The sequence below is a fragment of the Ostrea edulis genome, chromosome 4 (assembly GCF_947568905.1).
Source record: "Ostrea edulis chromosome 4, xbOstEdul1.1, whole genome shotgun sequence".
In the NCBI taxonomy this organism is placed as follows: Eukaryota; Metazoa; Mollusca; class Bivalvia; order Ostreida; family Ostreidae; genus Ostrea; species Ostrea edulis.
Genome location: NC_079167.1, coordinates 93,767,438 through 93,782,839, shown reverse-complemented (window position 1 = coordinate 93,782,839; position 15,402 = coordinate 93,767,438). Strand labels below are relative to the sequence as shown.

At 33.8% G+C, this 15,402-nt stretch overlaps 1 protein-coding gene across 17 annotated transcripts in view; it reads left to right on the top strand.

Annotated features, from left to right (window-relative positions):
- LOC125668762 (serine/arginine repetitive matrix protein 2-like) overlaps positions 1 to 15,402 on the top strand; it is a 50,278-nt gene that overhangs the window by 25,073 nt on the left and 9,803 nt on the right. For 6 of the 17 annotated variants that reach the window (XM_048903156.2, XM_048903147.2, XM_048903157.2 and 3 more), the window contains 9 exons: positions 227 to 367; positions 1,060 to 1,086; positions 2,017 to 2,034; positions 3,128 to 3,247; positions 3,743 to 3,819; positions 4,810 to 4,900; positions 5,938 to 5,967; positions 6,389 to 6,475; positions 9,137 to 9,288. In XM_048903156.2, coding sequence (XP_048759113.2) covers positions 227 to 367; positions 1,060 to 1,086; positions 2,017 to 2,034; positions 3,128 to 3,247; positions 3,743 to 3,819; positions 4,810 to 4,900; positions 5,938 to 5,967; positions 6,389 to 6,475; positions 9,137 to 9,288 — 743 coding nt within the window. Of the gene's footprint in view, positions 1 to 226; positions 368 to 612; positions 628 to 1,059; positions 1,087 to 1,405; positions 1,439 to 1,863; positions 1,885 to 2,016; positions 2,035 to 3,127; positions 3,248 to 3,742; positions 3,820 to 4,809; positions 4,901 to 5,937; positions 5,968 to 6,388; positions 6,476 to 7,993; positions 8,633 to 9,136; positions 9,289 to 13,173; positions 13,313 to 15,402 lie in introns of those variants that run through there. The other 11 variants (XM_056164381.1, XM_056164382.1, XM_048903160.2 and 8 more) reach the window with 10 other exon arrangements.

Below are 15,402 nucleotides of genomic sequence, written 5' to 3'. Positions count from 1 at the left end.
CGCTAAAAAAAAATTCCATATGAGAAGTAATACCGGTAGCTATCTTTCTTGGAATTATAAAGTCGCTAAAATTAGCTCGTGCTAAATATATATAATCATAATCTATGGACAAATTGCTAAATTTGCGTCTCGCTAAAAAATACCACTTATACAGTATTATGTCTGCAGATTTTCATACAATTTTAAGATATTTAATTAAGACACATGTATGTTGATTTTGGTTTAGTTGAAGAGAGAGGTGCGAGGATTAGTTATGGAACAGAAGGAGGCCAGCACAAGAGCCATGACAGATCTGGACGCCAGGATGGGCTACATGAAGACGCGCATGAATGATTTCGAGGAGAAGCTGGAGGCCCGAGTTGCCACTGTATGTATCTATTCTCTATATACGTTATATTGTGTTAGTGATCTGATATGCTCTCAGACTAACATTTCGGTGAAGTGAAATTCTGTTGATTGCTATCGGTAAAATGTAATTTCTGTGTGTGAGGGTAACATTTACTTGTGTATATTTTTATAGCTACAAATGAAAATCTTTTCAGTTTTCTGAAACAAAGAAACCATTACTAATTTATGCATACATTTACTCTCCTATACTGATGATTCGAACAGCATAAAGATAATTCGGTAACAATTAATCTCTTTCCAGTGTTGTTGTAATTGTCCTAACTTACAATTTTACTAATATTCCCAAACATGCTTTCAGCCCTGTAGATCTTTTCTATTGAAGACAAATGTTGTGCCTAGATGAATCTTTTTGTGTTTGGTAGAGAGCCAATAAATGTATTCAATACTTTCAACATTCATACCATTACATACTCATATGTAATGGTGTGTGATGAGGCATAATTTGACTTTTGGTGTTTAACGCTAAAATCTGTTACAGTTGTAACTTGAAAAATATTTTGCTTGTCTAGAGGTACAAATGTAAGCAAGCTCTTGCAACAGTTACCATAGCAAGTCAAGGATGTTTTTTGGGAGGTTTTAATGATCATATTTCAAAACTTGACGTAGTGTAACTTCTGCTTAGTAACATTGCATTATATCAAACTTCTGCAGATGATTAAGAAATTTGAGAACAAGGAGGTAAAAATTGAGTGAAGTTATGTAGAAAAGTTCACCAGTGCATTTTTATTCTCTTTTAAGTTATTTTTTTCAGAATTATTTGCAGAGATAAGCAAAAAAAATGTATAATTTACAAGGGTCAATGATTTAGAGAGCTTGCATCAAATATTCTGTTTTCTTTCTCTCTCTAGTTCAATTGTGTCCACTAGGATTATTAATTTATAGAGTTGGAAAAGAAATGACAACATAGTGTGCACATTTTTTCTCTTATTTATTTCCCCTGTTCTCTTCTTGAATTAGTCTAATAGTGACTGTACAGTTTAGAATTGAACATTTCTAGTTTCAAATAAAGTCATCAAATAAAAAAGACATTGTAAGTATATCTGCGAAAACTTTGTTATGTGTTTTTCGTCTTTTGTTTTTAAGTCAACTCTATAATGTATTGCTTTGGTTTTAGAAGTTTGTGAGGAATGAGGTTTACTTTGAGCACAGATTGGTATGGCGTAATTTAGTCTGATTTGGAATGTTTTGCAGGAATGTCACCATGGGTTATAAAAGTTACTGTCTGAGTTTCAATATTTAAAACATGATGACCTAATTTCATTTTATAATGAAAGATTATTTTCTCCTGTAAAAGAATATTCCATAATGATAAAAAAAAAAATCTGTGATTGCAATGCAGAATTCAATCATTGTGTTTAGTCCACTTTGTGAGGTACGTAGTATAGAATTTGAAATAATTCAATTAGATTAACACAGAGTAAATTTAACTGTTGTATATATCTATTTTGTGAACAGAGTAGGACAAACTCCCCTGAGGTATAATTCCTTAGAATACCATAGAATCATATTATATACCATAGTAATTTCTAGATGTGGCCGTGTGTCACTGTTGTATGTATAACTTATAATTACTAATATTTTGCCACACTATTTTTCCTATGCTGCAAGGAAAAAGAACAGATGGAGGTATGCCCTTAACACTTGGAGTTCGAATCTATTATTTCCAGTGTTTTACAAGAGTCTCGAAGGAAAATCTGGTCCTGTGTTGTGCTGCACTATAGTTAGACAATTGACATTGAGTAATACATGTATCTAAAGCCTATGTGATAGATATCATAGATTACGCTTTTTAATTTGCACAAGATGGGAAAAACAATCACAGCTTATCGCACCTAAAGATATTAGCTGAGCTTATCATTGTACAATATGTCTAAGACAAACTTCTTTTAATTAATTCATGGTAGGAAAATTCACTTGTTAGGCATTTCTAGTTTTAATACACAATTTCCGAGTTGCCCAATAGTTCTTTCCCTTTGTGGAACTCTTACGCACAGTGAGACGCAAAACATACTATCGTCCACACGCGGTGGGTACAAATGCTTATCGCCGCCTTCATATATTGCCTAAAGGCCAATTATCAGACATTATGCAACCACCCAAACTGCAGGGACACACAATATTAGTAAGTTTATTAGTATTTGATGATAAAATAGCTCAAACAAAAATCGTCAATCACCATTTTTCTTTGATTAAAATATCACTCGTGCAGAGGAGGAAATAAATAATAATTTCATATTTAATTTGATGGCCTAATTCAAACGAATATTGTTCTTGATATGGTCAGTTTAATGTATACCAACAGCTGATATAAACAAAATTGACATTTTCATTACTATTATGTGTATTTACATAGCTACTCGAGAGTATATGTATACATCTTGTACCCACTCAAGCGTTCAATAGAACACTGAATGTACCTCCATCACAGAAGAGCTGATATCTCGGAAGTTGCGTATTCCTGCACTTGAAGTTTTATTTATTTGGGAGGGTGAGGGGGTTAGGAGAGGCATCATAAAATAGAATGGAGAAGGAAAAAAAATGTTGAAAGGGGGAAATTTTTATTATTGATTTTTTGACTTTCACCTTTAGAACACATTTTTTTTCTGTTTTCATATGACCAAAAAAAAAAATTTTGGATGAAATATTTATGATTATAGCTGACTATAGATTTGTAATGACATCATATATTTGTAATGACTTCATAATTGTTGTGTTCTAGGCCACTGCTGTGCTTTCACAAAACCTTAGAGAGAAAGTGGATGCTATATCACTATGGCAGGACACCACACAACAGACAATTAAACAGCTGTCTACTAGTGTCACCAAACTGCCAGAGGATGTGAGTATCCCTATCAGTATTTAAATAAACTGCCAGAGGAGGTGAGTATCCCCTATCAGTGTTTAAATAAACTGCCAGAGGAGGTGAGTATCCCCTATCAGTATTTAAGTAAACTACCAGAGGAGGTGAGTATCCCCTATCAGTGTTTAAATAAACTGCCAGAGGATGTGAGTATCCCTATCAGTATTTAAATAAACTGCCAGAGGAGGTGAGTATCCCCTATCAGTGTTTAAATAAACTGCCAGAGGATGTGAGTATCCCCTATCAGTATTTAAGTAAACTACCAGAGGAGGTGAGTATCCCCTATCAGTATTTAAGTAAACTACCAGAGGAGGTGAGTATCCCCTATCAGTGTTTAAATAAACTGCCAGAGGAGGTGAGTATCCCCTATCAATGAAATCTTATTTGGAAAAAAGAAAAGGAAAAAATCAGTGATACTGATACATCTATGACTTCTGCAATAAGAATACCTGAATTTGAACTTTCTGTACTTAGCTGTATGCCTTGCAAGAGAAACAGAGTCTGATGAAGACGGACATGGACAGCCGATTTAACGCAGAATCAGACGCCAGGTCAGTGATAATTTGGTGACGTATACACAAATAGGGAAATAAAGGTTATCCCATCATTAAGAATTATAGGGAAATAAAGATTATCCAATCATAAAGAATTATAGGGAAATAAAGGCTATCCCATCATAAAGACTTAAAGGGAAATAAAGGCTATCCCATCATAAAGACTTATAGGGAAATAAAGGTTATCCAATCATAAAGAATTATAGGGAAATAAAGGTTATCCCATCATATAGACTTATAGGGAAATAAAGGCTATCCCATCATAAAGACTTGAAGGGAAATAAAGGTTATCCCATCATAAAGAATTATAGGGAAATAAAGGCTATCCCATCATAAAGACTTAAAGGGAAATAAAGACTATCTCATCATAAAGAATTATAGGGAAATACAGGCTATCCCATCATAAAGACTTCTAGGGAAATAAAGGCTATCCCATCATAAGAAATTCGTACTACATTGATGTTTATCTGGCCTGGATTTTCACAAATGAAGCCCAAGTCAAAACTTGGACTTAAGTCTTAAGATTTTGCTCAAACAGCTCAAATAAAAGAAAACTTAAGTTTGAGATTTTTTCAAGAAATCCAAGCCTGTTTTCTAGCCGAGATATTCTCCATTGAGATGTTGATATGATAACTACAAAGTTCTGGATATTACTGGGTATAGCATACCCCATTATTATCAAATGTTTATTTTTATTGATGCACAGGTTCCAGATCTGTTAATGTAATTAATTGTTGTTGTTTTTTATTTTGGCCTTTAAGGCCAGCCCTCCCAGAACTTTATTTCAAATCTCTACTGATATACCTATTTAAAATTTGTTGAAAATAAATATCAGCCATACAAATATTGGTAAATGCAAGTCTTAATCCGAGTCCTGAGCTTTGTTTGTAGAGGTGAAAAAATACTAAACAACATTATTTAAAGGGTGACAACTTAAGCCTCTGTACTGTTAGGGACATGATGAATGAATTTGTTTATCTATAACAGAACAAAGGAATCAGAGATTCTAAAGGCAGAGATTCAAAACCTGAAGCAGAGACATGACCCACTGCCAGCCACCAAGTCCGACCTGGACAATGTGAGTACAGAGACAAAATTCAAATTGTTGTCAGTACATTAGAGAAATGAGTATATTAGAGAAATAGAGATTGTCAGTCACTGTTACAAGTACATAAACATATATAGATTGTTGTTAAATCTATTGTTGTCAGTAACTTCAAAGAATAACAAATTGTTGTCAAAATTCATTGTTGTCACTTACTTCAAAGAAATACAAACTGTTGTCAAAATTCATTGTTGTCAGTACTTCAAAGAAATACAAACTGTTGTCAAAATTCATTGTTGTCAGTACTTCAAAGAAATACAAACTGTTGTCAAAATTCATTGTTGTCAGTACTTCAAAGAAATACATTACTGTTGTCAAAATTTATTGTTGTCTGTATATTAGAGAAATATGAATTGTTGTCTGAATCATTTGCACAGCAGGAAACACGAATTGTGTTGTTACTGAATTTAACACAGATTCTGAAATACAAATTGTTGTAAATTTTGTTTGAAATGTTGCTACCTGTATATAATTCTCATTCCTAGCTGTGGTCTTAATCTGAAACAAATCACTGGGAATTCAGTCTTAGGGACTGATTCACGATTTTTTTTTTTTTAAAAAAAAATCATTTTTGATGTTAAACATTAAAAATATAACTCATTTAATGCTGACAGCCAAAAAGTTGACCTTCTAAATGCAAGAAAAAAAACTTTGTGCTCGGTCGATATGCTTTCTGTGAAGTCGATATATCTATGGATGAAAGGGCTATATTTGTATATTGTCTCCTTTATGTTGGATAATGTGAAAAATGAAATTGTGATTCGTTTTCAGACTGATATTTTAGAAACAATTGGGCAAAGTTTATGCAATAAAAATTATGCATATGGCAAATTTATGAATCTGCAATGAATGCATATTGCTAATTGTGCGAAAATCAATCCCAAAATGAGTAAAAGGTTCACATTATTCATCCCAATTTCCAACAAGTAAACATGGGCATGGAAGCAATTAGAGATTAACAGTAAGGCTAACACATTTCAAGAAATTTAAAACTGTTGTTGCAAATTTAGATTGCTGCTGCCGCCTCGGCTGACCCCCAGGTTTGGCTTTCACCGAGATCTCCTTCATAGAAGGACTAGCTTTCAGTTTTGAACAAAAGTGCAATTTTTTTTCTGTTGATTTCAGTTTTAGAATTTGAACACAAATTTTATTGATGAAATAGAGTGATCTTGAGCAAATTTATAGACGCTTAGATCTGATTTTTTATATTGTGGATGTGCTTTCTCTTTCAATATAGAGTATTTTTATTTTCATATCACAATATTGAATATACCATCATGAGAACCAGTATATTATGTGTGTTAGATTGTGTAGCTAAAGATCAATATTGCAGATGTAGATGATTTAAATTTCATTAAAATTTTCTTATTGAAAAGTATCAATATCAAATTTATCTCTTATTTACAAATTAAAAGTGTACCAGGCCATCAATCTGACAACTCTTTCTTGTTGATGACACAGGTGCAGGGCAGTGTTCGTAAGCTGGCAGACTCCATTCAGACCGTGAAAACAGTGCTTGGCATGAAGATACAGTCAGAACAGAAACTGGTATGTCCCGGTTATAATGACATGATGTATATACAGAACCCAATAAGATACAGTCAGAACAGCTAGAAACTGGTAAATCCCGGTTATAACGACATGATGTATATACAGAACCCAATAAGATACAGTCAGAACAGAAACTGGTAAATCCCAGTTATAATGACATGATGTATATACAGAACCCAATAAGATAGTCAGAACACAAAATTGTAAGTCCCGGTTATAACGACATGATGTATTTACAGAACCTAATAAATCACTGTTCTGGCATTGTAAGACATTTCACAACAGAAATGTTCATGTATGACCCTTGTTATAATGTAAAGACTTTATATGATGTAATGATATTTTAAGATACAGTCAGAACAAAAACTGCGAATTCCTTGGTATAAGGACATTTTGATCACATGACATTTGGGTATATAATTATATGATTCATGATATTATGAGCACTATTATTGTTAAAGTAAGTTATGAATAATGAAAATTAGTAGAAGAAAAATAATTAAAGGATAACATTAAAAATATTTATGTATTGTGTGTAGTATAAATAGCCATTCATTGTATAGATTTCACGTTTAGAACTGATTTCCTGTTTGATATTTTCAGTTTATACTCTAGGTGTCCAATTTTGTTGTGTGGTTTCATGTTTGTGACCTCTCTAAGCATATCAGATTATTGTTGTCAATTCATTTACCTATTGCTGTGGATTTTATTTTTTGGAATTTTATCTTTGAACCAAAATATTATTTATTTGACAGGCTTATGAAATCTCAGATATCATTGCACACAAATTGATATATTCCAAATGCAGGCTTATACTTGAAATATTTAGGAGCAAACTAAAATTATAAGTATTATTCTGCTTTTAGACAGTCAGTGTTTCTGCACAAAATCATTTATACAAATTATTAAAGTCTTCCCATTTTGATTAACTTCATTTTACTCAAGGAATCAAAAGGTGCATACATTGTTTTAAAAAATCACTTTAAAGAGAAAATTTGGAACATACAAATGTACAATATTTGCAAACAAGCTGTATTGTGACAAATTTTCATACAAATTGAGAGACATTGTCCTTAGAAATCTTCAATGAAAGATGTTATTCAAAATTTTAGATAAGTTAAACAGATTAGAAATCTTCAATGAAAGACGTTATTCAAAATTTTGGATAAGTTAAACAGATTAGAAATCTTCAATGAAAGACGTTATTCAAAATTTTAGATAAGTTAAACAGATTAGAAATCTTCAATGAAAGACGTTATTCAAAATTTTAGATAAGTTAAACAGATTAGAAATCTTCAATGAAAGACGTTATTCAAAATTTTGGATAAGTTAAACAGATTAGAAATCTTCAATGAAAGACGTTATTCAAAATTTTAGATAAGTTAAACAGATTAGAAATCTTCAATGAAAGACGTTATTCAAAATTTTAGATAAGTTAAACAGATGCACATATTACTTTATGTTTGAGCACATTAGATAGGAATGTTGTCACAGCTTATGTATTGTGCTTTACAGAGAGTATCAGGATTAGAAAACCTGCAGGTTCAAGTGAACCAAGTTAAAGCAAATACTGGCATGAGCAACATCTATACTGGCCAGCCAGATTATCTACGTCAAGACAACGACCTTGACACTGGCCTTGGGTCTTGGGATGACCCCACACCCAACACTAGCTCTATGAAAAACCCTAGTTCTAGTGTAGACCAACACCCATCCACATCTAGGGATGAGGGGAAAGACAGCAACACTCAAATGGGCACAATTCCTGAAGGTGGGGAATCTAATAGAAAGACGCCTGTCTCTCCCATCAAAGGGGGTAAGAATAAAACTCCAACAAATAGCCGAACAGTTACACCTTCTAAGAGTAGAAATGTCACACCCACTCAGTCACGCAATAACACACCTACACAACCCTCTAGAAATGTCACACCCACTCAGTCACGCAATAACACACCTACACAACCCTCTAGAAATGTAACACCTAACACAGGCCGAAAAAACAGCCCAACTAAAAGCCCATCTCCCTCTACTGGCAAGAATGGTAACATTACCAACAGAAGTGGAAACAAGACAAACCGGGAAAATGGAAATGAAGCTACACAAGATGGAAACCAGACAGCCAATAATTTAGCCGATGTTTAGACAGTTGTAGTGGTATGTTGATGGTGTGTAGTGAAGGCTGCTGGGCAAGGCTTCCTCAGTAGTGTATTCCACAATTACTCACCAATATTTAACCAAACTCCTGCCAGATCCTTCAGAGTCTGTTGTGCATGCTAACTGCTCAATTCTAAAAGTAAATTTCAACTTTGAAGTTTGCTTTTCATTCTAAGGAATGAAGTGCTTGCAAAGGTTTGCCCTGTTTTGTTGCTCATATCAGTTTTTAAAGACTATTTATACAGGATTTATCTTAAGTAATATTCCTGTTCATAAATTGGCCTTTGCAATAAATTCATTCCTTAGTATTGCATGTTCATTTAATCAAGACTTTTCACTTTTCAGATTTTAACAGAGGTGATGTGCTTTTAACCTAGCTTTCTTTTTCCGCATCTAGATCATGTCAGAGACTCATACATAACAGATCTGTCTCTGATTATGTACATAAAATTTGTGGTGGTTTTTCTAATCAAATATTGTCTTCACTTGTTTCCCTGTGTTTAGCGCCAGGAGGATGTTCAAAAATTACAAGATGAAATTGCAATATTAAGAACTGCACTAGAACCTTTAGTGAAAAAACCACTTGGAAAAAATTTCGTGAAAGGTCGAGGAAATTCGGAAGAGGTTAATAAATGGAACGTAGCAAATGCCTACAGGTAGGTGACCCCCCAAGAAGGAAATAAATATACCATTGTCATAAGAAATTACCCAATTTTATTTCCTAAAACCTGGAGTAATGTCAAATCATCAGAAATGCTATTTTCATTTAAGTAAATTATAAATATGAACAGCTATCATCGAAAAAGTTAACAAGGAATAAAATATTGTGGGGGAAGGGGAATAGATTAGTATATCTTACACTTAAAAAAAATCTTTTTATTGTCGATTTGATTTAACGAAGGTACCGGTAGAATAACTTGTGAATTATATGTATATGATTCCCAATTATCATTAGCAATATTTTACATACAAGTTCCAGAAGGAGCAAGACAACAAAGAATTAAATCAAGGACTGGAGGATTTGTGTAAAAATTCTGTATGATTATACACTAAAGTAGATTCTTAAGTTCCGTGACTTGCTTTCGAATATTTTCGTTTTTACTCTTTCAAAAGTGGACTTACTCTCTTTATATGAATTAGGCACCATTGAATTCGAATCAAGTTCGTCTATGTAGCTAAACTTTATTCACATATATTTCTCAAGGGGGATCAATATTTTAATTGAATGGAAATTTTACATTTATATTTTGGCCTTCAAAACTTGAAAATGATTAATAATTTTTCCCTTTCTTTTCTACAGCCAAGGTATATGATTTCACAGGTTCAATGTTGTATTTTTATATTGCATGTGGAGTAACGCAGTGTTGTTATGCCCCTTTTAGTGTTACCCCTTTCCGTCTGTCAGTCACGGTCGCCAGATTTTATGATTTACTATTATACATTAAGATATATAGCTCATTAAAGGTTTATTTCAATTGTCACACGTGCAGAGTTACAGCATTGGTCTTGAATTCTACTGCCACGGTTATTGCAAAGACCAACGGAATTTCGTGGTCATTATTCTACGATATACCTTCATACGTATTAATTGATTATGAGAAAATTGATACACATCTCGCTTACTCTTCGAGTATTGTTAATACCGCATTAAAGTCGATGGCTGATAATTGAATTTTATGATCATAAAAATTAGTCAATATATGTAGTAAAACAAAATTCATAAATGACTGAACATTTGTCATTCAGTATAAACCATTCGTCTGCATTCCGAGAGCGATACATTTGTAAACTTGGCGATGCACAGACAAATTTTTCTTGAACCGTATTCAATCTATTAACATCAAACTAAATACTTGAAAGATTTATATATATATATATATATATATATATATATATATATATATATATATATATATAGATGATTTAGAATACCCCTACCTACTCGCCTTTTTCGTCAGCAAAAACCAAAGTAGATTGTTTCGGAAATTGCTATGACGTCACAGTGACTTAATTCGTAGCTTTATATAGGAAAACGTCTATAATCTATAGTCTTATATTTTCAAAACAACATTTCTCGACCTCGGAGGTTACCCTGCAACATACACGAAAACGAAATCATTATTTTCTTAAACATTTCATAGAATTTGTTAAGTTTTCTGATAAAGTCTTTGTCTATCGTTGTTCAGATTCTCAAGAACAACTTTTGCAATGCACGGTGTAGACTTTGGTAGTTATGTTGTAACCGGGGAACACGCCTCTTCCCTGGGCTGATGATAGGAAAATTGTTAAAATAAGATGGAAACTGTTAAGAGAATCTTCTTATGAAGAACCATTTAACAACAAAAGAAATATACAAATGTAACTTGTGTGAAAGCTGCTCTAAATACTGTTGATTCAAGTTTGTTAAGTAATTCAAACCATGGCCCCTGGGGCCTGGGTGGGTCAACAATAAGTTTTTTATTATTATTTTGGGAAAGTCATAAAATCCCCTTTTCTATAGAAACAAAAAGGATACAGTTTGTTGAATTAACATGCAAACATTTTCATGTGGTGCAGATCTATGCAAGTTTGTTTTAACCATTATCCTGCTCCCTTGGACTTTGATGAAACTGTTACAAGTTTTATATCGGTTTGATTGATAGTTTATTATACGTTCCATATAAAAAATTTCACTCATATTGAGGCGTCACCAGCTGTAGGTGATGTGCCATAAATTTAGACCTATGCTTAGCGCTCGGGGTCGTATTAGTGAGGGTTATTTATCGTGCTAACGCCTGTCGCTACACGGGACCTCCGTTTTTAGGGTCATATCTGAAAGAATCGCGATTCTCACTTCTAAAGACCGGGCGAGCAATCACTACCTATATTTACGTCTCAGGTTTGACGCAGCCACGGCACGAGCGAGGATCAAACTCACGCCTCCCGGTTCTACCACTGAGCTACCGGAAGCGAAGTTTTATATCGGAAGTCTTTTCGACAACTGCAAGGGTAGAATTTTCTATATTAATTTGTAAGAATCCTTTTATCAAGTGGATTAAAACTTGTCTAAATTAATACCCCTGGGGCCAGAAAAATATCTACTCTTAAGAAAAAAGAAGTATTCAATTTGTTCAATTAATAAGTGAGGATCGCCATATACTGGTATATATACCCCGGTATGGTATACATTCAAGTTTGTTTAAACCATGCTGTATAGTCCTGGGACTTTGAGAATTTCAGATGAGCACATGTGAACCTGATTTTTAGGGTGTAAGTTTGAAGAGTTTCAAGTCATAATGACCTGGTAATTTACTTGTTAATACACAGTTTCTTATTTACTGCGGGGGATTTTGTGTAGTATCGATATATCTCAATGTTACAACGTAAAAATCTGTTGTACAATCTCGGTATTGTTAATTGTTAATGGGTTTTGGTATTTAATGTTCCGGTATGTCTGCATGTGTTTTATTTTTCCTAACCCTGGTGGGCTTTTCGACATTTCTCATCCCCGTAGTGAACCTCTACTCACATTTCACCCCCCCTCTCATTAATCCGAATTTCACATTTCACGTCCCGTCGTAACGTAGCCTTTGTCAATATTGTTCACATCATTAGATAACCTTCCAAGATTGATGTTGTAAAGATTGATATTGCCCGATTCCACAGATTGATATTGCCCAATTCCACAGATTGATATTGCCCGAATCCACTTTTGACCATACACTGTCTTAGCACTACTCCCTTCTTCTGGATTACTCTGGAGTAGTATTTATTATTTGAAACGACTTTCTGCAACCTGTAATCATTTCTGTGAAAATACTAGATCATACTTTATACTCCGTATTATTCAAACATCTAAGTTTTCTTTCTGTAATTAACTTTCAAGTAAGGAACCAATGGTGTATGATTCTTCTTGCAATGATAAATATTTACAGGTCTTTATCCTCTGTATCAGTCCTTGTTTTTTATGATTAATTTGTTGTTTTTTGTAGTAGTAGCTGATGTTGTGTTTATAATGTTCTTTTTAGTTGGCTGCATTGCTATAGTACATGTAGTATATCCAGTACTAGTGCATTTGACACTGATAATAGTACTTGATTCAGTACATTTGACACTGTGATAATAGTACTTGTACTATCTAGGGTTCTTTGTCATTCGTGTTGTAGTTTCTTTGCCAGATGAATTGATACATAATATAGTATGAATGAAATTGATATTAAGTTTTTGTAATATATTTTCATTAAACTTTGCCATTGTTGTTCTAATACTTACTTGATGCTTTTGTTTTTGGTTTTAAAAAATACTAGTCTAATGTAAACTTTACGTTATAATTTGAAATATTTCATCAATAAATCAAACATTCCTGTGTATTTTCTACTTAACCTTAATGCACATGGAACTAGCATTACAGCCTTGTAATCTGAAATGTAACAGCGTCCTTGATGTCTGTCGTGCTACAGAATTGAATTACACCGAGCTTGATGTTTATTTCTGTGCAATAAGGTTCTGCCGTGGAGAAATCCCTCTCAGCGTGTGCATTTTTCTCTTTTTTTCGTTTGTAGATGGTCAAAATGGAAGTCCCGATTAACGTATATTCTTTGGAAAATCAGACAACAAAAGGCAAATTCAAATACAAACGGACAGTCTTCATCTGCTGTGAATTCATCGGAAAGTGATCCATTTAGAACTACTTGGTAGAATCATGATCTCGTTTCTCATACCAGCATTGCAAAAAAGGAATTGTTATTCTTCGCAACACAGGGAACATTATTTCCGGGCGCAATTGCAAGTTTGCAACGTCATTTTATGTGATGGGCTCATTTCGGTTGGAGCTGTGGTTTTGTTTCGTTTGAGCTCAGCAAAAGTCATAGTCAATTAAAGATTCACTTTGATATTAGCGTAATTGCATACGAAGTTACTATCCAAGTCCTATTTCAACTCTCAATTGAAAGAACAATTTTTGTCTTTGATTGGCTCTGGACAGATAGGACGTTAATGATCCGAGTGCTATGTCTGTTTGATGATCCTAGACTAGATAATTGGGTATATTTAGATCAAGAATGTCCGCAACGAATTTTATTTTGTTCTTCCATTTTTTAGAAGAATAATTTTTTTCGATATGATACGCAGATGATGAGGAATGCTAGAACAGAAACACAAATAGAATTTCATGAAATATATCATAGATACATCCACTATCATTATGATACGCCCATGTCCGTACGCAAATCTTTCAAACGCCTTCTGCCCTCTATGATATTTCTAACATTGCAGTGAAATATTGCCCGTGGTGCAGTTTTCATATGATTTGTAAAGCGATGACGTATACAGCCGTACACATATATGTGTATAGGTAAGCGAACATAGATTACACATCAGGGTTGTTCCAAGAAAATCGTAGACCTTCCGATCTACACAATGCACGGATTTCAACCAAATTTTCAGATATTAGATGCATCATCATATTCATAAAATTACACCAGTATAGTATAGTGTAGAGGGGGCAACTTGATGCATGGTATACGCTCTCTGCGCACTGTTCCACGCTGGTTGACTGACATGAAACACTTTTACTACATGTTTCGTAGAAAGAAGAATGTACACCAAATTATTGAATGATGTGTACGCAACTTTTGATTAGCGGAAAAGTACGAAGATAATTATTTTCTTTTGAACTATGAAAATTCACTGAAAATGTTTTAGGAAACTTTATATATGCCATTTGATTGACACATGCTCTTTTCAATGTTTCGGCCGTCCACATGTAGCCCAACCGGATCATGGATTGGCATGATGCCAAGTATTGTAAACTAATTTATTAACGCCAAGTATTGTAAACTAATTTATTAACGCATCATTGAAATGTGAACTGAAAGAGTGGAATGCCTTCAAGAAATCTAAATCAAACCAGTTTAGAAACCAATCATATTGCTTAAAAGAAACAATGTGTGCAGTGGAGTCATGTGACTATAATTTCTTCTATAAAATTTTACGTCCGGCGATAGTACCAGGAAAGGTTTTGTGCTCATTAATAAGGATTTGGGTGAAATCCGCTTGTTATATGTTGTATTCTTTTGATGGCAGTGTCTACGATTTTCTGGGACAAATCAATCACCTACGTATAGCCTCATAGAATTACTCTGGCTCTGGTAGAAGTTATCGCTATGGTTCTTATGTAGACATTAATTGATAACATGCGTACATTAGCCTCTCTGTGATAATATTAACATGGAATTGTTAACTGTTTATACTTGTCATTTCAAATAAATATATTTACATTTGTATAAATCATGAGTATGCTATGAAAGAAGGATGTGTTGTTTCTATGATCTAATACATTGCTCTTGGATTGCTGAAAATAAGAAAGCATCTTACGGGGAATCAACGATCTGTCATTACTTTTACAACCTGTGAAATTCATGTTGCGTGAGGTCAGAGCTCTGGGCGATCTGTTTTGCTCACAATTTTGAATATCTCGTACACAAACTGAACGAGTGGGTACAGGGGTTAAATTCACAATTTAGCCAAGTGTCAGAGGTCCAGGCTTAAGTTATGCTGCATATATATTGAAGGCCTACAAATCGCACACGCCTTCCAGGGACTTAGGTGCACTTGATTTTCTATAACAGCCTAAATAGTTTGTGAGCATGTTCTGCGTATGATCAATTTTTAAACCAAACCAAGCTACTGACAAAGAAATAGATTTTGCAGGCGTTTTGCAAATTCTGTGGTCTTTATGATGAACGTACATGTATTTGCAAATTTATACAATGAGTTGGTCATTAGGTTGG